The 22,086-nt window shown below is 37.0% G+C and overlaps 1 protein-coding gene across 10 annotated transcripts in view; it reads left to right on the top strand.

Moving 5' to 3' along the window:
* The window catches only part of EDEM3 (ER degradation enhancing alpha-mannosidase like protein 3), a 74,405-nt gene that overhangs the window by 10,778 nt on the left and 41,541 nt on the right, over positions 1–22,086 (top strand). For all 10 annotated transcript variants that reach the window (XM_010368954.2, XM_030935928.1, XM_030935932.1 and 7 more), the window contains 4 exons: positions 12,530–12,630; positions 13,174–13,213; positions 17,628–17,740; positions 19,457–19,610. In XM_010368954.2, coding sequence (XP_010367256.1) covers positions 12,530–12,630; positions 13,174–13,213; positions 17,628–17,740; positions 19,457–19,610 — 408 coding nt within the window. The remainder of the gene's footprint in view (positions 1–12,529; positions 12,631–13,173; positions 13,214–17,627; positions 17,741–19,456; positions 19,611–22,086) is intronic.

Genomic DNA, 22,086 nt, shown 5'->3' with positions numbered 1-22,086 from the left:
ATATATGCTTTAGATATATTTTCTCCTAGTCTGTGCTTTACATTCTAATTTTCTTAACAGGAACTTTTGAAACAAATATTTTAAATTATGATCAAGTCCAGTTTATTATTTTTCTTTTATGATTCATGCCTTTTATAGCCTACCTAAAAAATATTTGCCTAGCCCAAGGTCACAAATTTTTTTCTTGTTTTTTTTCCAGATGTTCTATAATTTTAGCTTGTTCATTAGATCTATAACCGATTTTGAGTTAATTTTTGTATATAATGTGAGGTAAAGGTGGATTTATATATGTATTTTTAATGTGGCTATGTAGTTATTCCAGCACCATTTGTTGAAAAGAATATCCTTTCCCTACTGAATTATTTTGACATACGTGTAAAAACATTGGTGTATCAGATATACATGGGTGTGTTTCTAGACTGTGTATTTTGTTTTGTTGATCTGTCTACCCTTATACAAATATCACATTGTCCTGATTATTGTAGTTTTATAGTGGGTCCTGAACTCAGGCAGTTTAAGTCTTTCAGCTTTGTTGTTCTTTTTTCTTTTTTATTATACTTTAAGTTCTAGGGTACATGTGCATAACGTGCAGGTTTGTTACATATGTATACTTGTGCCATGTTGGTGTGCTGCACCCATCAACTCGTCAGCACCCATCAATTCGTCATTTACATCAGGTATAACTCCCAATGCAATCCCTCCCCCCTCCCCCCTCCCCATGATAGGCCCCGATGTGTGATGTTCCCCTTCCCGAGTCCAAGTGATCTCATTGTTCAGTTCCCACCTATGAGTGAGAACATGCGGTGTTTGGTTTTCTGTTCTTGTGATAGTTTGCTAAGAATGATGGTTTCCAGCTGCATCCATGTCCCTACAAAGGACACAAACTCATCCTTTTTTATGGCTGCATAATATTCCATGGTGTATATGTGCCACATTTTCTTAATCCAGTCTGTCACAGATGGACATTTGGGTTGATTCCAAGTCTTTGCTATTGTGAATAGTGCCGCAATAAACATACGTGTGCATGTGTCTTTATAGCAGCATGATTTATAATCCTTTGGGTATATACCAAGTAATGGGATGGCTGGGTCATATGGTACATCTAGTTCTAGATCCTTGAGGAATCGCCATACTGTTTTCCATAATGGTTGAACTAGTTTACAATCCCACCAACAGTGTAAAAGTGTTCCTATTTCTCCACATCCTCTCCAACACCTGTTGTTTCCTGACTTTTTAATGATTCCCATTCTAACTGGTGTGAGATGGTATCTCATTGTGGTTTTGATTTGCATCTCTCTGATGGCCAGCGATGATAAGCATTTTTTCATGTGTCTGTTGGCTATATGAATGTCTTCTTTTGAGAAATGTCTGTTCATATCCTTGCCCACTTTTTGATGGGGTTGTTTGTTTTTTTCTTGTAAATTTGTTTGAGTTCTTTGTAGACTCTGGATATTAGCCCTTTGTCAGATGAGTAGATTGCAAAAATTTTCTCCCATTCTGTAGGTTGCCTGTTCACTCTGATGGTAGTTTCTTTTGCTGTGCAGAAGCTCTTTAGTTTAATGAGATCCCATTTGTCAATTTTGGCTTTTGCTGCCATTGCTTTTGGTGTTTTAGACATGAAGTCCTTGCCCATGCCTATGTCCTGAATGGTACTACCTAGGTTTTCTTCTAGGGTTTTTATGGTATTAGGTCTAACATTTAAGTCTCTAATCCATCTTGAATTAATTTTCCTATAAGGAGTAAGGAAAGGATCCAGTTTCAGCTTTCTACTTATGGCTAGCCAATTTTCCCAGCACCATTTATTAAATAGGGAATCCTTTCCCCATTTCTTGTTTCTCTCAGGTTTGTCACAGATCAGATAGCTGTAGATGTGTGGTATTATTTCTGAGGACTCTGTTCTGTTCCATTGGTCTATATCTCTGTTTTGGTACCAGTACCATGCTGTTTTGGTTACTGTAGCCTTGTAGTATAGTTTGAAGTCAGGTAGCATGATGCCTCCAGCTTTGTTCTTATGACTTAGGATTGTCTTGGCAATGCGGGCTCTTTTTTGGTTCCATATGAACTTTAAAGCCGTTTTTTCCAATTCTGTGAAGAAACTCATTGGTAGCTTGATGGGGATGGCATTGAATCTATAAATAACCTTGGGCAGTATGGCCATTTTCACGATATTGATTCTTCCTATCCATGAGCATGGTATGTTCTTCCATTTGTTTGTGTCCTCTTTGATTTCACTGAGCAGTGGTTTGTAGTTCTCCTTGAAGAGGTCCTTGACATCCCTTGTAAGTTGGATTCCTAGGTATTTTATTCTCTTTGAAGCAATTGTGAATGGAAGTTCATTCCTGATTTGGCTCTCTGTTTGTCTGTTACTGGTGTATAAGAATGCTTGTGATTTTTGCACATTAATTTTGTATCCTGAGACTTTGCTGAAGTTGCTTATCAGCTTAAGGAGATTTTGGGCTGAGACAATGGGGTTTTCTAAATATACAATCATGTCATCCGCAAACAGGGACAATTTGACTTCTTCTTTTCCTAACTGGATACCCTTGATTTCTTTCTCTTGCCTGATTGCCCTAGCCAGAACTTCCAACACTATGTTGAATAGGAGTGGTGAGAGAGGGCATCCCTGTCTTGTGCCAGTTTTCAAAGGGAATTTTTCCAGTTTTTGCCCATTCAGTATGATATTAGCTGTGGGTTTGTCATAAATAGCTCTTATTATTTTGAGGTATGTTCCATCAATACCGAATTTATTGAGCGTTTTTAGCATGAAGGGCTGTTGAATTTTGTCAAAAGCCTTTTTTCTGCATCTATTGAGATAATCATGTGGTTCTTGTTTTTGGTTCTGTTTATATGCTGGATTACGTTTATTGATTTGCGAATGTTGAACCAGCCTTGCATCCCAGGGATGAAGCCCACTTGATCATGGTGGATAAGCTTTTTGATGTGCTGCTGAATCCGGTTTGCCCGTATTTTATTGAGGATTTTTGCATCGATGTTCATCAGGGATATTGGTCTAAAATTTTCTTTTTTTGTTGTGTCTCTGCCAGGCTTTGGTATCAGGATGATGTTGGCCTCATAAAATGAGTTAGGGAGGATTCCCTCTTTTTCTATTGATTGGAATAGTTTCAGAAGGAATGGTACCAGCTCCTCCTTGTACCTCTGGTAGAATTCAGCTGTGAATCCATCTGGTCCTGGACTTTTTTTGGTGGGTAAGCTATTAATTATTGCCTGAATTTCAGAGCCTGCTATTGGTCTATTCAGGGATTCAACTTCTTCCTGGTTTAGTCTTGGGAGAGTGTAAGTGTCCAGGAAATTATCCATTTCTTCTAGATTTTCTAGTTGATTTGTGTAGAGGTGTTTATAGTATTCTCTGATGGTAGTTTGTATTTCTGTGGGGTCGGTGGTGATATCCCCTTTATCATTTTTTATTGCGTCTATTTGATTCTTCTCTCTTTTCTTCTTTATTAGTCTTGTTAGCGGTCTGTCAATTTTGTTGATCTTTTCAAAAAACCAACTCCTGGATTCATCAATTTTTTGGAGGGTTTTTTGTGTCTCTATCTCCTTCAGTTCTGCTCTGATCTTAGTTATTTCTTACCTTCTGCTAGCTTTTGAATGTGTTTGCTCTTGCTTCTCCAGTTCTTTTAATTGTGATGTTAGAGTGTCAATTTTAGATCTTTCCAGCTTTCTCTTGTGGGCATTTAGTGCTATAAATTTCCCTCTACACACTGCTTTAAATGTGTCCCAGAGATTCTGGTATGTTGCATCTTTGTTCTCATTGGTTTCAAAGAACATCTTTATTTCTGCCTTCATTCCGTTATGTACCCAGTAGTCATTCAGGAGCAGGTTGTTCAGTTTCCATGTAGTTGAGCGGTTTTGATTGAGTTTCTTATTCCTGAGTTCTAGTTTGATTGCACTGTGGTCTGAGAGACAGTTTGTTATAATTTCTGTTCTTTTACATTTGCTAAGGAGTGCTTTACTTCCAATTATGTGGTCAATTTTGGAATAAGTGCGATGTGGTGCTGAGAAGAATGTATATTCTGTTGATTTGGGGTGGAGAGTTCTATAGAGGTCTATTAGGTCTGCTTGGTGCAGAGATGAGTTCAATTCCTGGATATCCTTGTTAACTTTCTGTCTCGTTGATCTGTCTAATGTTGACAGTGGAGTGTTGAAGTCTCCCATTATTATTGTATGGGAGTCTAAGTCTCTTTGTAAGTCTCTAAGGACTTGCTTTATGAATCTGGGTGCTCCTGTATTGGGTGCATATATATTTAGGATAGTTAGCTCTTCCTGTTGAATTGATCCCTTTACCATTATGTAATGGCCTTCTTTGTCTCTTTTGATCTTTGATGGTTTAAAGTCTAATTTATCAGAGACTAGGATTGCAACCCCTGCTTTTTTTTGTTCTCCATTTGCTTGGTAGATCTTCCTCCATCCCTTTATTTTGAGCCTATGTATGTCTCTGCATGTGAGATGGGTCTCCTGAATACAGCAGACTGATGGGTCTTGACTCTTTATCCAGTTTGCCAGTCTGTGTCTTTTAATTGGAGCATTTAGTCCATTAACATTTAAGGTTAATATGGTTATGTGCGAACTTGATCCTGCCATTATGATATTAACTGGTTATTTTGCTCGTTAGTTGATGCAGTTTCTTTCTAGCCTTGATGGTCTTTACATTTTGGCATGTTTTTGCAATGGCTGGTAGCGGTTGTTCCTTTCCATGTTTAGTGCTTCCTTCAGGGTCTCTTGTAAGGCAGGCCTGGTGGTGACAAAATCTCTAAGCATTTGCTTATCTGTAAAGGATTTTATTTCTCCTTCACTTATGAAACTTAGTTTGGCTGGATATGAAATTCTGGGTTTAAAATACTTTTCTTTAAGAACGTTGAATATTGGCCCCCACTCTCTTCTGGCTTGTAGAGTTTCTGCCGAGAGGTCTGCTGTTAGTCTGAGGGGCTTCCCTTTGTGGGTAACCCGACCTTTCTCTCTGGCTCCCCTTAAGATTTTTTCCTTCATTTCAACTTTGGTGAATCTGGCAATTATGTGTCTTGGAGTTGCTCTTCTCGAGGATTATCTTTATGGTGTTCTCTGTATTTCCTGAATTTGAATGTTGGCCTGCCCTACTAGGTTGGGGAAGTTGTCCTGGATGATATCCTGAAGAGTGTTTTCCAACTTGGTTCCATTTTCCCCCTCACTTTCAGGCATCCCAATCAGACGTAGATTTGGTCTTTTTACATAATCCCATACTTCTTGCAGGCTTTGTTCATTTCTTTTTCTTCTTTTTTCTTTTGGTTTCTCTTCTCGCTTCATTTCATTCATTTGATCCTCAATCGCTGATACTCTTTCTTCCAGTTGATCAAGTCGGTTACTGAAGCTTGTGGATTTGTCACGTATTTATTGTGTCATGGTTTTCATCTCTGTCATTTCATTTATGACCTTCTCTGCATTAATTATTCTAGCTATCAATTCTTCCACTCTTTTTTCAAGATTTTTAGTTTCTTTGCGCTGAGTACATAATTCCTCCTTTAGCTCTGAGAAGTTTGATGGACTGAAGCCTTCTTCTCTCATCTCGTCAAAGTCATTCTCTGACCAGCTTTGATCCATTGCTGGCGATGAGCTGCGCTCCTTTGCAGGGGGAGATGCGCTCTTATTTCTTGAATTTCCAGCTTTTCTGCCCTGCTTCTTCCCCATCTTCATGGTTTTATCTGCCTCTGGTCATTGATGATGGTGACGTACTGATGGGGTTTTGGTATAGGTGTTCTTCCTGTTTGATAGTTTTCCTTCTAATAGTCAGGACCCTCAGCTGTAGGTGTGTTGGAGATTGCTTGAGGTCCACTCCAGACCCTGGTTGCCTGGGTATCAGCAGCAGAGGTTGCAGAAGATAGAATATTGCTGAACAGCAAGTGTACCTGTCTGATTCTTACTTTGGAAGCTTCCTCTCAGGGGTGTACTCCACCCTGTGAGGTGTGGGGTGTCAGACTGCCCCTAGTGGGGGATGTCTCCCAGTTAGGCTACTCAGGGGTCAGGGACCCACTTGAGCAGGTAGTCTGTCTGTTCTCAGATCTCAACCTCCGTGTTGGGAGATCCACTGCTCTCTTCAAAGCTGTCAGACAGAGTCGTTCGCGTCTGTACAGGCCTCTGCTGCTTCCTCTTTTGTTGTTTAGCTGTGCCCTGTCCCCAGAGGTGGAGTCTACAGAGACAGGTAGGTTTCCTTGAGCTGCTGTGAGTTCTACCCAGTTTGAGCTTCCCAGCGGCTTTGTTTACCTACTTAAGCCTCAGCAATGGCGGGCGCCCCTCCCCCAGCCTCGCTGCTGCCTTTTCGGTTAGATCACAGACTGCTGTGCTAGCAATGAGGGAGGCTCCGTGGGGGTGGGACCCTCCCGGCCAGGTGTGGGTATAATCTCCTGGTGTGCCCGTTTGCTTAAAGCGCAGTATTGGGGTGGGAATTACCTGATTTTCCAGGTGTTGTGTGTCTCAGTTCCCCTGGCTAGGAAAAGGGATTCCCTTCCCCCTTGCGCTTCCCAGGTGAGGCAATGCCTCGCCCTGCTTCAGCTCTCGCTGGTCGGGCTGCAGCAGCTGACCAGCACCAATTGTCCGGCACTCCCCAGTGAGATGACCCCAGTACCTCAGTTGAAAATGCAGAAATCACCAGTCTTCTGTGTCGCTGGCGCTGGGAGTTGGAGACTGGAGCTGTTCCTATTCGGCCATCTTGCTCCGCCCCCTTGTTGTTCTTTTTTAAAATTGCTGAAGTTACCAGATCTAGGAGCAAAGAGTCAATTTTTGATGCTGCTTTGACTTGAGTGTTTTAGAGCAGAAAGAAGTCTGTTACCTCAAAGCCCTAGTAAATTTAGAGTCTGATATGGAGGGTCTGTTATGATTTGTTTTATTTTATTTTATGTTTGCTCTTTGCTTTCAGCTAGGCACATGTTCTACTTAATTTATATAGGACTCTTTTATCATCTGAGTTTTATTTCTGAGTGATAATTATTAAATGTTTCTCATGGCTCTGAGTCATATCAATATGAATTACTTGTCCCTCAACAATAAACTGTGAAGAGAGAGGAGGTATTACTGTGCCTCAAAAAGCCAGGACATTTGAAGCTGTTAATTTGCCACGTATGCATTGCTCTGAATTTGTGCAAACTGTCTGTAGTTTGCTTTGTGGTTAACCCAAAGAAAAAGGTGTGGTTGTATTTTTATTCTTAATCTTGAAACAAAGAGACAAAGTATTTTTACACCTGGTTTGAAACTCCCTTATTTGATTATTCTGGGTTGCAGTTGCTATTAATATTTTTATTATCTAATTTCAGGAATTGAACTTCATATTTAATTTAGAGTTTGTATTTATATTAATTTCAGACTGTGTGTGTGTCTGTTACAAAACACTAAAAAACAGCAGTATGAAGTTTTCTACGCAGTGTTTAAAATAGTAAGGAACTATTTACAACCTAATTAACATTTGAGTGATGTTTTACAAAGATTCTTTCAAAATACATTAGGAACTTTTAAGAAATTTTTGTATTTCTTCTAACTGTTGTTTATATGTGTTAAATATAAAACTATAAAGCAATAAAAATGTACATTCTGGGAAATCAGTTCTGTTGGAATTGACACATAAAAGAGTAGTCAGGAGTCTGACACGTGAAAAGACACATGTAAAAGTAATTGGGAGCTGGGCGTGGTGGCTCATGTCTGTAATCCCAACACTTTGGGAGGCCAAGGCAGGTGGATCACCTGAGGTCAGGAGTTCAAAACCAGCCTGGCCAACATGGTGAAGCCCCATCTCTTCAAAAAGACAAAATTAGCCAGGTGTGGTGGCACACACCTGTAATCCCAGCTACTCTTGAGGCTGAGGCAGGAGAATTGTTGAACCCAGGAGGCAGAGGTTGCAGTGAGCTGAGATTGCACCACCACACTCTAACCTGGGTGAAAGAGTGAGACTCCGTTTCAAAAAAAAAAAAAAAAAAAGTAATTAGGAATTTATGCTGAGAAATTATATATAATGTTAAAATTACATGATATTGAACTCAGAATTTAGTAGCTGTATGTGGATTCTGATGATATCAAAACATGTGTTGCCTAGAATCCTCTACTCAGGAATGGATCATTACAGAGCACTCAATTTTCTAAATATCTGAAAGCTTGCCATCTGCAATGCAAAGTATTCTTTAGTCTGCTTTAAAAGTTTGGTTCCCCGCCCCCCCACTTTCTGTGTGTATTTTTTCTTTCCCTTTACTGTGTGTTTAGTGTTCCTGGCCACTAGTCTGTAGTTCTGCTGCTAATTTGCTATGAGTTTGGAATCTAAATAAGTTGACTGAGAGGCAGTAGGAGAGAGTTGGACATGGAATCAGGAGTATTTTTGCTGAATTTCACGAATTAAGAATCATATGGGCATTCGCATAATAAAAACAAGTCATATACAAGATACAAAAAGATCACTGTAGTCTTGGAAACTTTGCCATAGCAACACCCAGCAAATGCAAGAAGAGTATAGAACTGTATCTTCAAACTTCTGAAGGAAAAAAAATGGTCCAACCATTTTATAACCATTCAAATTGTTTTTCAAATAAGGCAAAAGACAGCCTAACCCAGGAATATCAGAGAACTGCAATACCCATGATACTCTTATTTTAAAACAAATAAATAATGAAATACCTGAGTACATCAGGCAATCAAGAGATGAACAAAATAAAAAAGAAATTGGAGGAGCCTTAGAAAAATGCTGTGCGTCAACTCCACTTGAATTGTCACGCTACCAACTTGGGGAATTACGGTTTCAGACCAGAATGTAGATGTTATAAACCTTCAAAGTCTTTGTTAAAACATCAAAACTTTTCTTTCTAATGGTTATAAATATAAGAGAAATGAAAAAATAGCAAAACTATTATTACCATATGGTAATTAAAAATATTAGAAACATTGAAATTTAAAGTGCTTTCATTTTATTTTTTATTTATTTATTTTTTCTGAGACGGAGTCTCTTGTTGCCCAGGCTGGAGTGCAATGGCGAGATCTCGGCTCACTGCAGCCTCTGCCTTCCGGGTTCAAGTGATTCTCCTGCCTCAGCCTCCCGAGTAGCTGGGATTACAGATGCCTGCCACAACACCCAGCTAATTTTTTGTATTTTTAGTAGAGATGGGGTTTCACCATGTTGGCCAGGTAGTCTTGAACTCTTGACTTAGGTGGCTTACCCACCTTGGCCTCCCAAAGTGTTGGGATTACGGGGATGAGTCACTGCACCCGGCCTTATTAATTATTTTTTTAACAAAAAACTCTTAATTATGAGTAGTTTAAACAGTGCTTACCTTTCTGCCTTCTCACTGTATAACTTCAGATATGGAGCAGGTATCTTTTCTGTACTTGGTGAATTGGCATACTCCTTTCTAAATTTGGATCAGCTTTAAATATTTTGTCCTTTGCTCTTTCAGTGTCATGAAATATCTCTGAGGAGTTCTTCAATGGGAAGTTTTTTGTGGGCATAACATGTTATGTGTCATCTTCAACCTTTATGTCACAACCACTTAATGTGTGTCAATAACCTGGCCTTTATTACGTTTCTGTGGCTGCTTATCTATAGTCTCTTGAATGGAGAAAGTGACGACATTCCCATGGTCAGCTAAAATTTGTTGATAACTTCATTTATGTTCAATTCAAATTTCACTTTGCATTGTCACTTTTTATTTTTTTGCCTGACTCTTATCTTTGTTGGCTAATTCCCCTTTGATTTTTCAGTTTTGTAAACTGTTACATAGGATTATCACGGGGTGACAGGGAGGCAACATACACTCATCTCTGTGTGTACTGAGTAAACAGAGTGATCATTCACTTGACAGACTTTGAAAGAAGTAATGTGATTGATTACCGATCATCATGAGCATGTTATTTACGTAGTGATTTGTGAACTAAAGAGCTAGCATCAAAGTTTGTTTTATGTAATTACAGTTAATATATCATGATAACTGAAATTTGAACCATGTTGTTGGGTGTGTAACGAAATTGTAGTAATTGAAACTTGTGCATAGTGAGATCATACAAAGTGAGACTGCCTCTAATAACATAACTGACAAAAATCCTATATTGAGGGGGAGAATTATGAGTGTGTTAATCCTATTATTCTTGGCGCAGGGAGTTAGTATTACCTAAAGTTGAAACATGTACTTAACACAATGATTCTAACTATATTATATTTCTCGTAATTATATTTTATTAATTTTAGAGGAATCTTTCAGAAGCTGTCCCTTGGTGAAGGAAATATAAAGATCAACAGGTCTTTATTGTTTTTATTCTTTTCTGTTAAGACCCGTGGCAAGTAGGTAGAAATGTTCTAGTCCAGTTTCGCAAAAGCAACCACCCAACTTAAAAGAGCCTAGCTCTGGCTCGTGACCATGTATGCAGGGCCACCAGCATCAACTCCTGTGCTCTTTGGGCATTAACGTAACTCCCACTAAAATCTGTCTTTATCTCTAATACCCATGTTGTGGTCAGTGCAGCTTTATCTTCTATACTCCACCATTTAATTTTGGTACTTGAAAATTTCTTAAGCTCAACTGTGTATTAAAAAATAATTTATAGCATTGATTTAGCATTTCATTGTGTTTGTAGTGGTAAGGAAGGAAGATTCCTCCATGTACTTCATTACCATCTACACCAGAAATGATCTGTCATGGTCATTCTTAAAATAACAAAAATCCCAGTAATGCAAACTATAAAGTACCTATTAATAATATTAAGAAATATGTGCAGCCTATAGGATGAAACTGAATTCATAAAAGAATACCTGAATTAATACAGTGACCTACTGTATTCTGAGAAAGGAAGACTCAATTGGTAAAGATACCAATTGTCCCCAAATTCGGCTCTTCCAATTAAAATTTCAGTAGAATTTAAGGAAATTTCAAAGTTCTCCAGAAGGGTAAACTTAATAAAATAATTTTCATATAATAAAATAATGGTTTATTGATTTTAATGATAATTAAAATTTAATTTTAATTTTTATAATTATTTAAATTATTGATTTTAATTTTAATTATTTTAATGATAAAATCATGGTTTTGGAGTAAGAATAGGCAAATAGGTCTGTAGAATGAATAAATACTACAGAAACATGTGTTTGTGAAAAGTTTAGAACTAGTGAACCCAGTATTTCAAGCCGTTGGAGAAAGGATGGATGGTTTTAAATGTAGTATTTAGAAAATTATCTATTTTGGGGGAGCAAATACAGTTACATTCCTATTTCATATTATAAATGAAAATAGATTCCAGATGGAGTCAATATCAATACAAAAAAAATTATATGAGTGCTGTTTTCAGAGGCTCAGGGTATCCTTTTAAAGCATGCTTGAAAGCCAGAAACCGTAAGGTAAAAGCAAGATAAAGTCAAAAGCCAAACAAAAGAGAAAAATATTTACTGTATGTAACAAACATAATGTATGAGAGTCTCTTTTGGCCAGAAAAAGCAACCAGTAGAAAGATGGGCAAAAGACAGACATTTCAAAAAAGAAATAGCAATGGATAATACAAAAAGATGTTTATCTTTATTAGTAATGAAACTTTAGATACCATCTTTTACCTAGGAGATTGGCAAAATGTGAACTATTGATCATTTCCTATGTTAGTGAGAATGTAATTGAGTGTAGATTGGTGTCCTCAATTTGTAGCGTTTACCAAAAATTAGTTATACATACCTTTGACCCTAATGGGTCTATTTTTAGGTATCTAATACATAGAAATACTGGCATATGTTCAAAAGATACATGCACATAAGTGTTTATTGCAGCACTGTTTATATAGTGAAAAATTGAAATCAACCTCCATGTTCATCAATAGAGGGATACTTTGAGGAGTGAGCACTGCTAAGGGGATAGACTCTGGAGTCAGGGTACCTGGCTTTGAATTCTGGATCATTTACTGGATGTGTGATCTAGACTTACTTAACTTCTCTGGGCCTCAGTTTTCTCATCCATGAATTGGAGATAATTGAATCTACTTCAGAGCATTGTGACAATTAAATTAACTAAAATATATAGATAGAATGGTGCTTAGAATATAAGTACTCATTAACTCTTAGCTAATGTTATCAGTTTGTAGTTGTTAGAATAGAGTACATCTGTAACATTCTAATAACATGGGAAGAAAACTCCATGATTTAAGTAAACAAATTTTAGAGCAATAGGTGCATATGGCATGAACACCTGTTCGTAAATAAAATTTTAGAATAATATATGTGTATGTATTTGAGATAAATCTGGAAGGATAAATGCCAATCTTATCAGTAGTTACCTCTAGGAAGTGAGATTGGGGAGGGGAGGGGAAGCAGATTATCAGTTTTTTAAAGAAATTTTTTTGCTATTGTTTGACTTTTTTCCAAGCGTGTATTACATTTCTAAGTAAAGATTTTTGAAAAGATTCCACAGGGTGTAAATTTAATACAACTTTTGACTAACTTATTTTATTTTTTAACTATGAAGAAGTTATGTTCTTAAAATGATGTGTGCTTTCTCTTATTTTCCTTAGTGACTTACTAAAACTTTCCTTGCAGGAACATGCTTACCCTGCTGATGAACTCATGCCTTTAACCTGTAGAGGTCGAGTTAGAGGCCAAGAGCCAAGTCGCGGTGACGTCGATGATGCCTTGGGAAAGTGAGTATTAGTTAACACGGGGCATGGCATGGCATCTCAAAGTTCCCAAGTCTTAGACTTTTAGAGGCAGTTTACGTATAATATTTCTAGGGATTGGCTAAATTTTAAAGACTGTTTTATGTATTACATTATGCTTCTTTATTCCCTTCTGTTATCATTTTATCATTTATAAAAGATTAATCAGTTTACATCTTGGATCAGAGAAAAGTTAGTTATTAAGCTGCATATAACTTAAAATATATGTAACTTTTAAAATATTTATAAAGTCATTAGCACATCAGACTGTTGATGTTTTAATATTTTCATTTGTTTTCAGAGCTAATGAATGTTTCTATGCGTCTTGAAGATGCATAGATTCATTGAACATAAATATTAAGGCTTTTCAGTTTTTTTCAGGGCTTTATAGGTTACATTGTACTGTAGATACATGAAAGTACTAATTTATAGAAACTACCAGTCAATAGAATGTAGATAAGTCTACTTGTACATTCATAAACTATTTAGAATTCTAATGTTTTATATCTTGTTACACTTGTTTCTTAGATTTTCTCTGACACTGATTGATTCTTTGGACACTCTTGTGGTAGGTTTGACTCTTCTTGGATTTATTTTATTAATTTCATGATGTGCACACTTAAGTATTATGAATGTGATCATAACACAGTAAGTATGAAATAGGAGCCTTCAGAATTAAAGATGTTCTGATCTTTGTTTCTAAATAAATCTTTTACACTGTTGAGTTGATGATGTCAAATGGAATTATGTAATATAATGGAGATACCCAAATAATTTATGGGAATGTCAGCTTATGTAATGGCATCTTAATTAGGAAGGTCCTTTTTTCCCCTCTTTGGACAAGGAGGTTGAAGCTATTGGAAAAAAGTAACTTTAGAAAATACTATTGATGTTGTTCCAAAATGACATGCCACAATGATACCAAAATTGTTAAATTAGAATCTGTATATGCTGTGTTCATAAGCAAAAAATTAATTTTTCTCAGCAGTGATTTTTAGCACCAGCTGATCACTTCTTGGTACTCCTTTTCAACCTCATACAGTACAGAAATTTATTTCTGGTTCAGGACTGTTTGTGATGACAGAGGGGAAAGATTGAGTTACAGGTGTCATGATTTCTAAATACAGTATCTTTTTAGTGTTTAACTCTTAGATCATTATGGTATAAAAGTAGGCTTTTGTGAGAATTTTCCTTAAGGCATAATTCCCAACTTCCAGTTAATGTCCCAAGTCCCAAGTGGTGATTAGTCTTTAAAAAACAAAACAAAAAACCTTTGGGTTGTCAGAAATTTTTTGGAACTAGGCTTTTCTTCTCAATGTTGTTTCTGCATTCTTCTTTCACTGGAGTATTTTTTTCTTTTTTTTAGAACAAAAATTCTCAACTCTAAAAGCAGCTTAGGAGGATCACTTGTGATTTAAAAAAAAATTGCCCCTCCTAAGTTATTCTGATTCAGTTGTTTTGGAGTGGGGCTGGGCATCCCTTCAAAAGCTCTTTTGTTCAAAAATGCAGTTATGGTTAAGAAAAATCACGGTGGTTTAGATCTTTTTAGCTAGTCAGGGTTTGAAAGTCACAGCTTCATTTTTCAGAGATTAATGGAATATGCAAACTATATTACAGTAACTATGAGAAAGAGAAAATACTGTGTGCCTTGCTTTTGGTTTATTGGTCTACGGTTTTCCGCATATAATAGGGGAAGAGAAAATATATACAAAATATCCTGGAAGGCAGATCACCACTTTGGGAAAATCTAAGTGGTGTTATTTATTCGTAACTATAGCTGGCTTATGCACATTAGGTCTATTTTGTTATTGGGGAGGAAATGAAGAGCAGAGCTGCGTACTGGAAAAAATCATAGGTGCATTTAAATTTGTTTCTCATTCTGTAATCTTGGCTTTATCTATAACAGGTTCCCCCATTATTTCTCTCATAGTGCTTAGTTGATTTTCATGAATATGGACCTTAGATATCATGTGTGTTTTAAAAAATATTATCAGAAATGAAGGAGAGCCAAGTGTAGGGGTGTGCACCTGTGGTCCCAGCTACTTGGGAGGCTGAAGTGGGAGGACTGCTTGAGCCCAGGAGGTTGAGGCCACAGTGAGCCATGATTGCACCACTGTACTACAGCCTGGGCAACAGAGCAAGACCCTTTCTCAAAAAAAAAGGAGGGGGGAGAAAAAGTCGTTCCAGGCTCTATAACTTTCCTGTGTTTACAAATCCATCTGGCAGCCATTAGTTCTTGTAAATGATATATCCTTCATTTTATGCCATTTATGTATTTTGGCATTGGTTCTCCAAATAGGGTCCCCAGTCCAGCAGCATCAGCATTTCCTGGGAACTTGTTGGAAATACAGATTCTCCAGTCTTATCCCAGAAATACTGAACCAGAAACATTGAGAGTGAGACCTAGCTGTCTGTTTTTAAACAAGCTTCTGGGTGATTCTGACGTATGCTAATTTTTTAAAGCACAGTACAATGATGCAGTGCTTTGTAAACTTCAGTGTACTACAGGCTGCCTAAGGAATCTTGATAATATGCAGATTCTGGTCCGGTGGATCCAACATGGAACCCAAGAGTCTGCATTGCTAGTAAACTTCCTAATGGTGTTCAGCAGACCACCTTTGTATTATGCAGCTGTGGTGTGACCTGAGTTCTGTCTTCTTGTGGCAGGAAGTAACAAGAAGTGATCATGTAATATTTTTATTTATGACCTTGACCAAATTGTTTAACTTCTCTGGGCCCCTGTTTTTACCTCAGAAGGGGCCAGAATGGATATTGGTCTCTGTTAACTCAGAGATTCTGAGATACTATTTCTTTCTGATTTTTGGTTCCGAGTCAGATAAATAGCCCCGTTTGTTGAAACTGTCTTCAAGAGGAGTCAAGAAGAAAGTTTGATAAAGTCTTATAAATATTTAAAAAATGATACTTCATAGAATCTTTAAATTTCAGTCTTTTCAAGTGGGAATACGCAAAGAAACTTACTATATGTCATCATTTTGAAATGTAAAAGTTCATTTTGAGTTTTTATAGCTATCTTAAACATTTTCTTTGTAGTTTAAACAGAAGAATTAGAGGAAATTAAGGGAATTTGAAAGTTTTTTCTACATTTAGAAGGAATGCTATCTTGTACATTTTGTCAATACAAGTATTAATATTTCTAATTTACGTTGCTTTTACTTTGTGATTATGTTTTCATTTTGTGATTTAGTAATTTGAAAATATTAATGGGACGTGTCACTTGTAACAGTACACACAACCTTAGTGTTTTCATTTTGGTCATAACCATAATCTGTGAAGTAGAATTACTGTTGTCATAGTTTAATCTTTAAAACTGTTCATAATTCCAGCCATCTAGTTTCTGTTGATTGTAATGGAGTCAAGCACTAACATTTTAAGCTAAGCTTAGCTTTAAATTCAACATTACCATGAAATCTGTAGAAAAAAATAAATTGAAACAAAAATTGAAAGGATTAGACCTGAGGTTATCCTTTGTTATCAGCTAGGAGCTTAAGAAACTCATTAAGTAGTAGAACTGTAAAAATGAATTTTCTAGCTAATTGTGGACAAAGAGAACTCTCTTTCTACTTTATTCTGCCTTAAAACAAATGTCACTGGGACTAATATTCTTGTTTGTTTTGATTTTGGAGAGAAGGGAAAAAGTTACTTTGTAGTTAGGGAGGTGGTTCAGGCCTTAAAGAAAACACATGAAAGAGTCTGATTACAAGCTAGAGGAGTTCAAGAGGGAAGAATTCCCAGGAGATAAACCTAGGGAGAAGAATTAGATTAACAAAGTGATACTAAAATGTGTATGTGTATGGAGGGTGAGGATAGTGGAACAGTATGTCTCATTCCAAAAATGATAGATGCACTGTATGCACCTGCATTTATTGCTGCCGACTTGATGTGGACTTTGAGATTGAGAAGGGAGAGGAGTCAGTTTAAAATCAGGCTTCATGTTATGTTTTAGTCAGGACTTACCCTAAATTTTACTTTTACTGAATTTAGGGAGATACTCTTATGGAATGTTTTATAAATTAGAATTTTTACTGAAAGTATCAAATCAAGTGAAAAAGCACAACAAATTATTATCAAACAAGGAGAGATTAAACAGTTAAGTAAAAGAAAACTACTTTTAATGCACCTAGTCTCTAGGTAACATCTCATGTGCAGCGTTAATTTAGACTGAAAAATCATAGCAGCCTATGTGATGACAGGGGCCTCTTTTGTTGCTCATTGCAAGAATCCACAAAGTTCTTAGTTTAGTCAGGATTCTAGATCTGCATGGTTAATAGTTGTAATTATTTTAAGCACTTAAGTCAGACACTCTACTAAAATCATTTTACATACATTACCTTATTTAAGAAAACAACCCTATAAGAGTAGGTATTTCCTCTTTTTATAGATGAAAGAACAAGCTCAGAAATGGAAGTAAGTTGCCTGGGATCGCAAAGATAGTGAGTGAAACAACCAGAATTCAAATCAGGGCGTGGCCACAACATTGTGTAGCCTCCTTGGTGAACGGAGCATCCATGGAGTGAAGCTAGCAGGGGATATATAGTTTAGGACCAATTGAACATGCTTTGAAGAAAGTGCTTTCTTCTGAGAATAAAAGCAACTTTTAGAATGTATCTGGTGAATAGGATGGTTTTTAATTTTGTTTTGACTTAGAAGCCAAATTCTACTGGAGCTCACCTCACGTAGCCTGGGTCATTAAGAATCCAGTTAACAGGTCTGATGATGGTAGCTTCAAAGTCCTCATAATATTTCAGTCTATGTAAAGAAGTGTATAAAGATGCTATATAATTAGATACTTCATTTTTTTCAGTTTTAGATATTATTACATTTTTATAATATACTTAGAAACATTATTTGTGTATGTCACTACTTAGAGTTTTAAAGTAGACTGACTTTTAATAGTTCATTCTAAGAATGTTTCTCCTTGACTTGGTAGAAAAGAACTTTATTTCATTTTTTTTTTCTCCTAGGTATTAAATAAAACTAAAGAATTTGAAGATGCAGTGAGAAAAGTTTTAAGAGATGTTAATTTAGATAACGATGTAGTCGTATCAGTCTTTGAAACAAACATCAGAGTTCTTGGGTGAGTATGAAAGACACTAAAGATATAATTTTATTTTATTTTTATTTATTTATATGTATTTTTTTGAGACAGAGTTTTGCTGTGTCACCCAGGCTGGAGTGCAATGACAATCTTGGTTCACTGCCGCCTCCGCCTCCCGGGTTCAAGCAATTCTCCTAAGCCTCCTGAGTAGCTGGGACTACATACAGGTGCACACCACCAAGCCCAGCTAATTTTTATTTTTATTTTTATTTATTTATTTTTTTTTTTGAGGCAGAGTCTCACTCTGTCGCCGGGGCTGGAGTGCAGTGGCCGGATCTCAGCTCACTGCAAGCTGCGCCTCCCGGGTTTACGCCATTCTCCTGCCTCAGCCTCCCACGTAGCTGGGACTACAGGTGCCCGCCACTTCGCCCGGCTAGTTTTTGTATTTTTAGTAGAGACGGGGTTTCACTGTGTTAGCCAGGATGGTCTCGATCCCCTGACCTTAAGTGATCTGCCCACCTTGGCCTCCCAAAATGCTGGGATTACAGGCATGGGCCACCATGCCCAGTTTATAATTTTAATATCAGAAAAGTTTAGGATATATTGTTTATTTCTTGATGGTAATCGTGCAAGAAGTTTCTTGTGTTTAAAAGATGTAAGTTGAAACGTTATGAAACACAGAGGCTTGTATTTAATCACAGACGTCTCTAGACTCAAAGGTAATATCTGTATGTTGTTAAAAAGGGAATATAGGTTGAACATTAGTCAGCTACATCACAGGTTTTTCACCAGCTTATGTAGTTTGTTAAAAATAGCCAAGCACCTCTTCAGGTAAGCCATATGAAACTGAATTTACAAGATTACCTCTCAACAAACAGTTTGAAATGCTCTTGGGACTGTTGTTTTTTTTTTTTTTTTGGAACCAGACTCTCGCTGTATTGCCAGGCTGGAGTGCAGTGGTGCGATCTCGGCTCACTGCAACCTCCGACTCCCTGGTTCAAGTGATTCTCCTGCCTCAGCCTCCCAAGTAGCTGGGATTACAGGCACCTGCCACCATGCCCAGCTAATTTTTATATTTTTAGTAGAGATGGGGTTTCACCATGTTGACCAGGATGGTCTCGATCTCCTGACCTCGTGATCCACCTGCCTCGGCCTCCCGAAATGCTGGGATTACAGGCGTGAGCCACTGTGCCTGGCCAGGACATTTTTTTAAAAAGATGAAATTACAGGATCTATTAGTTCAAGTTTCAACTTTATTTAATTGTTATAGTTTTGGTTAAATGTTTGTTATTGTAACTCCTTTCTTTTTGTCAAAGTGAGTCTACTCTTCAATTAAATACAAGAAATTGTACATAGTTTATTAATCTAGAGTGAGAGATTTTTATGTTTTAAATAATATTCTAAGTTAAAGAATTCATGGTGATACAACTAAATTTTTAAATTAAAAATTTGTTAAAATATTTGTTAGATTTGTTAAATGTAATATCTAGGATTTTCTTTAAGAAAATTTAATCTATTTAAGAACACAAAACACTTCACAACAGGATAGAATATCTAATTTAAAAAAAAAAATTGATTCTGTAATTGTAATGGTTTGCCATCAAATGAGCAGACAGTGTTAAGTAAATAATGTTTAAATAAGTTTTGTTTTTCTTGAAATATGTTAAATTGTATAACAAAGTACCCACACCTGTTTAGATGGTAACTTTTAATTGTCTATAAGATATGGATGATGTTTCATTTCTGTGATCCTAGGGGTCTTTTGGGTGGGCACTCCCTGGCAATCATGCTGAAAGAAAAAGGTGAATATATGCAGTGGTACAATGATGAACTTCTCCAAATGGCAAAGCAGTTAGGTTACAAACTTTTACCGGCTTTCAACACTACCAGTGGCCTTCCTTATCCAAGAGTAAGTACTTCTGAAAAATATGAGTCTTTATGTACTTTCTTTGCTGTTTTACAAAATGAAGTTTTGTGATCAGAACCATTGTTGTTCACCTGCTTGAGGCTGAAAAAAATGCTTCAAGGCTATATAACAAATTTATATTTTCATTTCAATTAACTGAGTACACTTCTAAGTGATGTGATAATTAGATTAGATTAAGCTTTAAAAGGTTTTATTTCTAATTTCTATGGGTACATAGTAGGTATATATTAATGGGGTACATGAGATATTTTGATACAATCATACAATGCATAATAATCACATCAGGGTAAATGAGGTGGCCATTACCTCAAGCATTTATCATTTCTTTGTGTTACAGACATTCCAATTATACTATTTTAGTTGTTTTAAAATGTATGATACATTTCTGTTGACTGTAATTGCTCTGTTGTGCTATTAAATACTATATCTTATTCTGTCTGACCTGTTTCTGTACCCATTAACCATCCCCTATTCCCCATCTCCACCAACTATCCTTCCCAGCCTTTGATAACCATTGTTCTACTCTCTACCTCCATGAGATCAATTGTTTCGATTTTTAGCTCCCACAAATAAGTAAGAACATTCAAAATTTGTCTTTCTGTGCCTAGCTTATTTCTTTCTTTCTTTTTTTTTTTTTTTTTTTTGAGATGGAGTCTTGCACTGTCGCCTATGCTGGAGTGCAGTGGTGCAATCTCGGCTCACTGCAGCCTCCACCTCCCAGGTTCACGCCATTCTCCTGCCTCAGCCTCCTGAGTAGCTGGGATTACAGGTGCCCACCACCATGCCCAGCTAATTTTTTGTATTTTTAGTAGAGATGGGGTTTCACCGTGTTAGCCAGGATGGTCTTGATCTCCTGACCTCGTGATCCACCTGCCTCAGTCTCCCAAAGTGCTGGGATTACAGGCATGAGCCACCGCGCCTGGGTGCCTGGCTTATTTCATTTAACATAGTGTCCTCCACTTCCATCCATGTTGTTGTAAATGACAGGATCTCATTCTTTTTCATGGCCAAATAGTATTCCATTGTGTATATGTATAATTTAAGCTTTAATGTGTCGTTACATTACAGATTAGATTATGCTGCAGAAGGAAGAACAGATGCTAGACCAGAACTTGGGCACAAAATTATTTGTGTAGAAGATATAATTGAAGCAGTTAGTATGTAGGTGTTAACTGTCCAAAGGAGAGGATAGAGATAGAACTCACAGGACAGAGGGAGGGCATGAGGAGGAAGGACAGCCAGTAGAAGGTAAAGTACACAGAGATTTAAGAGGAGAACTGTAATGTAGTGTAGTGTAGTGTACAATATTATAAAATCCAAAGAAGGGAACTTCGAAAGGAGGAAGTGTTCTAGAAAACTTGAGAATTGGGTGCAAACAGAGCCATGAAGTTGTAGTGAATAAAGACAAAAGGATTCAAAGTAGGTGAAAGTAAATAGGAATGAACCACTCATTTTCAGATTTCTTCAGTGTTGGTAGTTAAAGGAGAGTTGGCAATAAAGTCAGTTGAAGGAGTTTTATTGGTTTTCCCCTTTAAAGCAGAGGGGAAGAAGCCATTGAAGATGGAAAGAGCTTTTTCTTCTGATTTATTTATCATTCTTTATTAACACTATTACTCTCTCCCTTTTGTCCAAGACAGACACCTCAGCCATTACCAAACTCTGTCAGTTTTTTTTCTTTTCTTATATTTGTCTTACTCTTTTCTCTCTTGGTTTATGCTTCAGAGCACTTGAAAAACCACTATCACTAAAATCTAGGTTTTGTCAATTTATCTTCAAAAATTGTATGGCTCTTTGTATTGTATTGAGTGTCCCTTAACTTTCAGAATGTTTTATAATTTGGCAGTAGACTTTCTGACATTCTCTCATATTGCCATATCCCGGTGAAATCATTGTTCTATTTCAACCACAACAATCTATAGTGTCCCCAGAGTCTCTAAGTTTTTTTTTCATTCCATGCCTTTAGACTTACCATCTCTGTCACCTAGCATAACTTCTCTACCAATGTAAGTCAAATCAAATAAGGCTCATTTCCTCCATCAAGAAGTCATCCTTGACTGGAGATATAGCATGATGTAGGGCAATGCTTTATCAATTTAGTGAGTTGTGACTAGCACTTTTTAAAAATTAAATAGACTAGAATGAAATGTCTTCTTATTTAAATTTCTAGTTTGATATTTTAAAAAGCTTTCCAGTGAACATTCATTTTGTTTGTTTATTTTGAGATAGTCTCCCTCTATCACCCAGGCTGGAGTACAGTGGTGTGATAATAACTCACTGCAGCCTCCAGCTCCTGGGCTCAAGTGATCCTCCCACCTCAGCCTCCTGAGTAGCTGGGACTACAGGCACGTGCCACCATGCTTGGCTGACTTTTAAACAAATTTTTTGTAGAGATGGGGTTCTCATTATGTTGCCCAGGCTAGTCTCAGACTCCTGGGCTTAAGAGATACTCCCACCTTGG

Source organism: Rhinopithecus roxellana, chromosome 8 (assembly GCF_007565055.1).
Source record: "Rhinopithecus roxellana isolate Shanxi Qingling chromosome 8, ASM756505v1, whole genome shotgun sequence".
In the NCBI taxonomy this organism is placed as follows: Eukaryota; Metazoa; Chordata; class Mammalia; order Primates; family Cercopithecidae; genus Rhinopithecus; species Rhinopithecus roxellana.
This window is presented reverse-complemented; position numbering and strand designations above follow the sequence as displayed.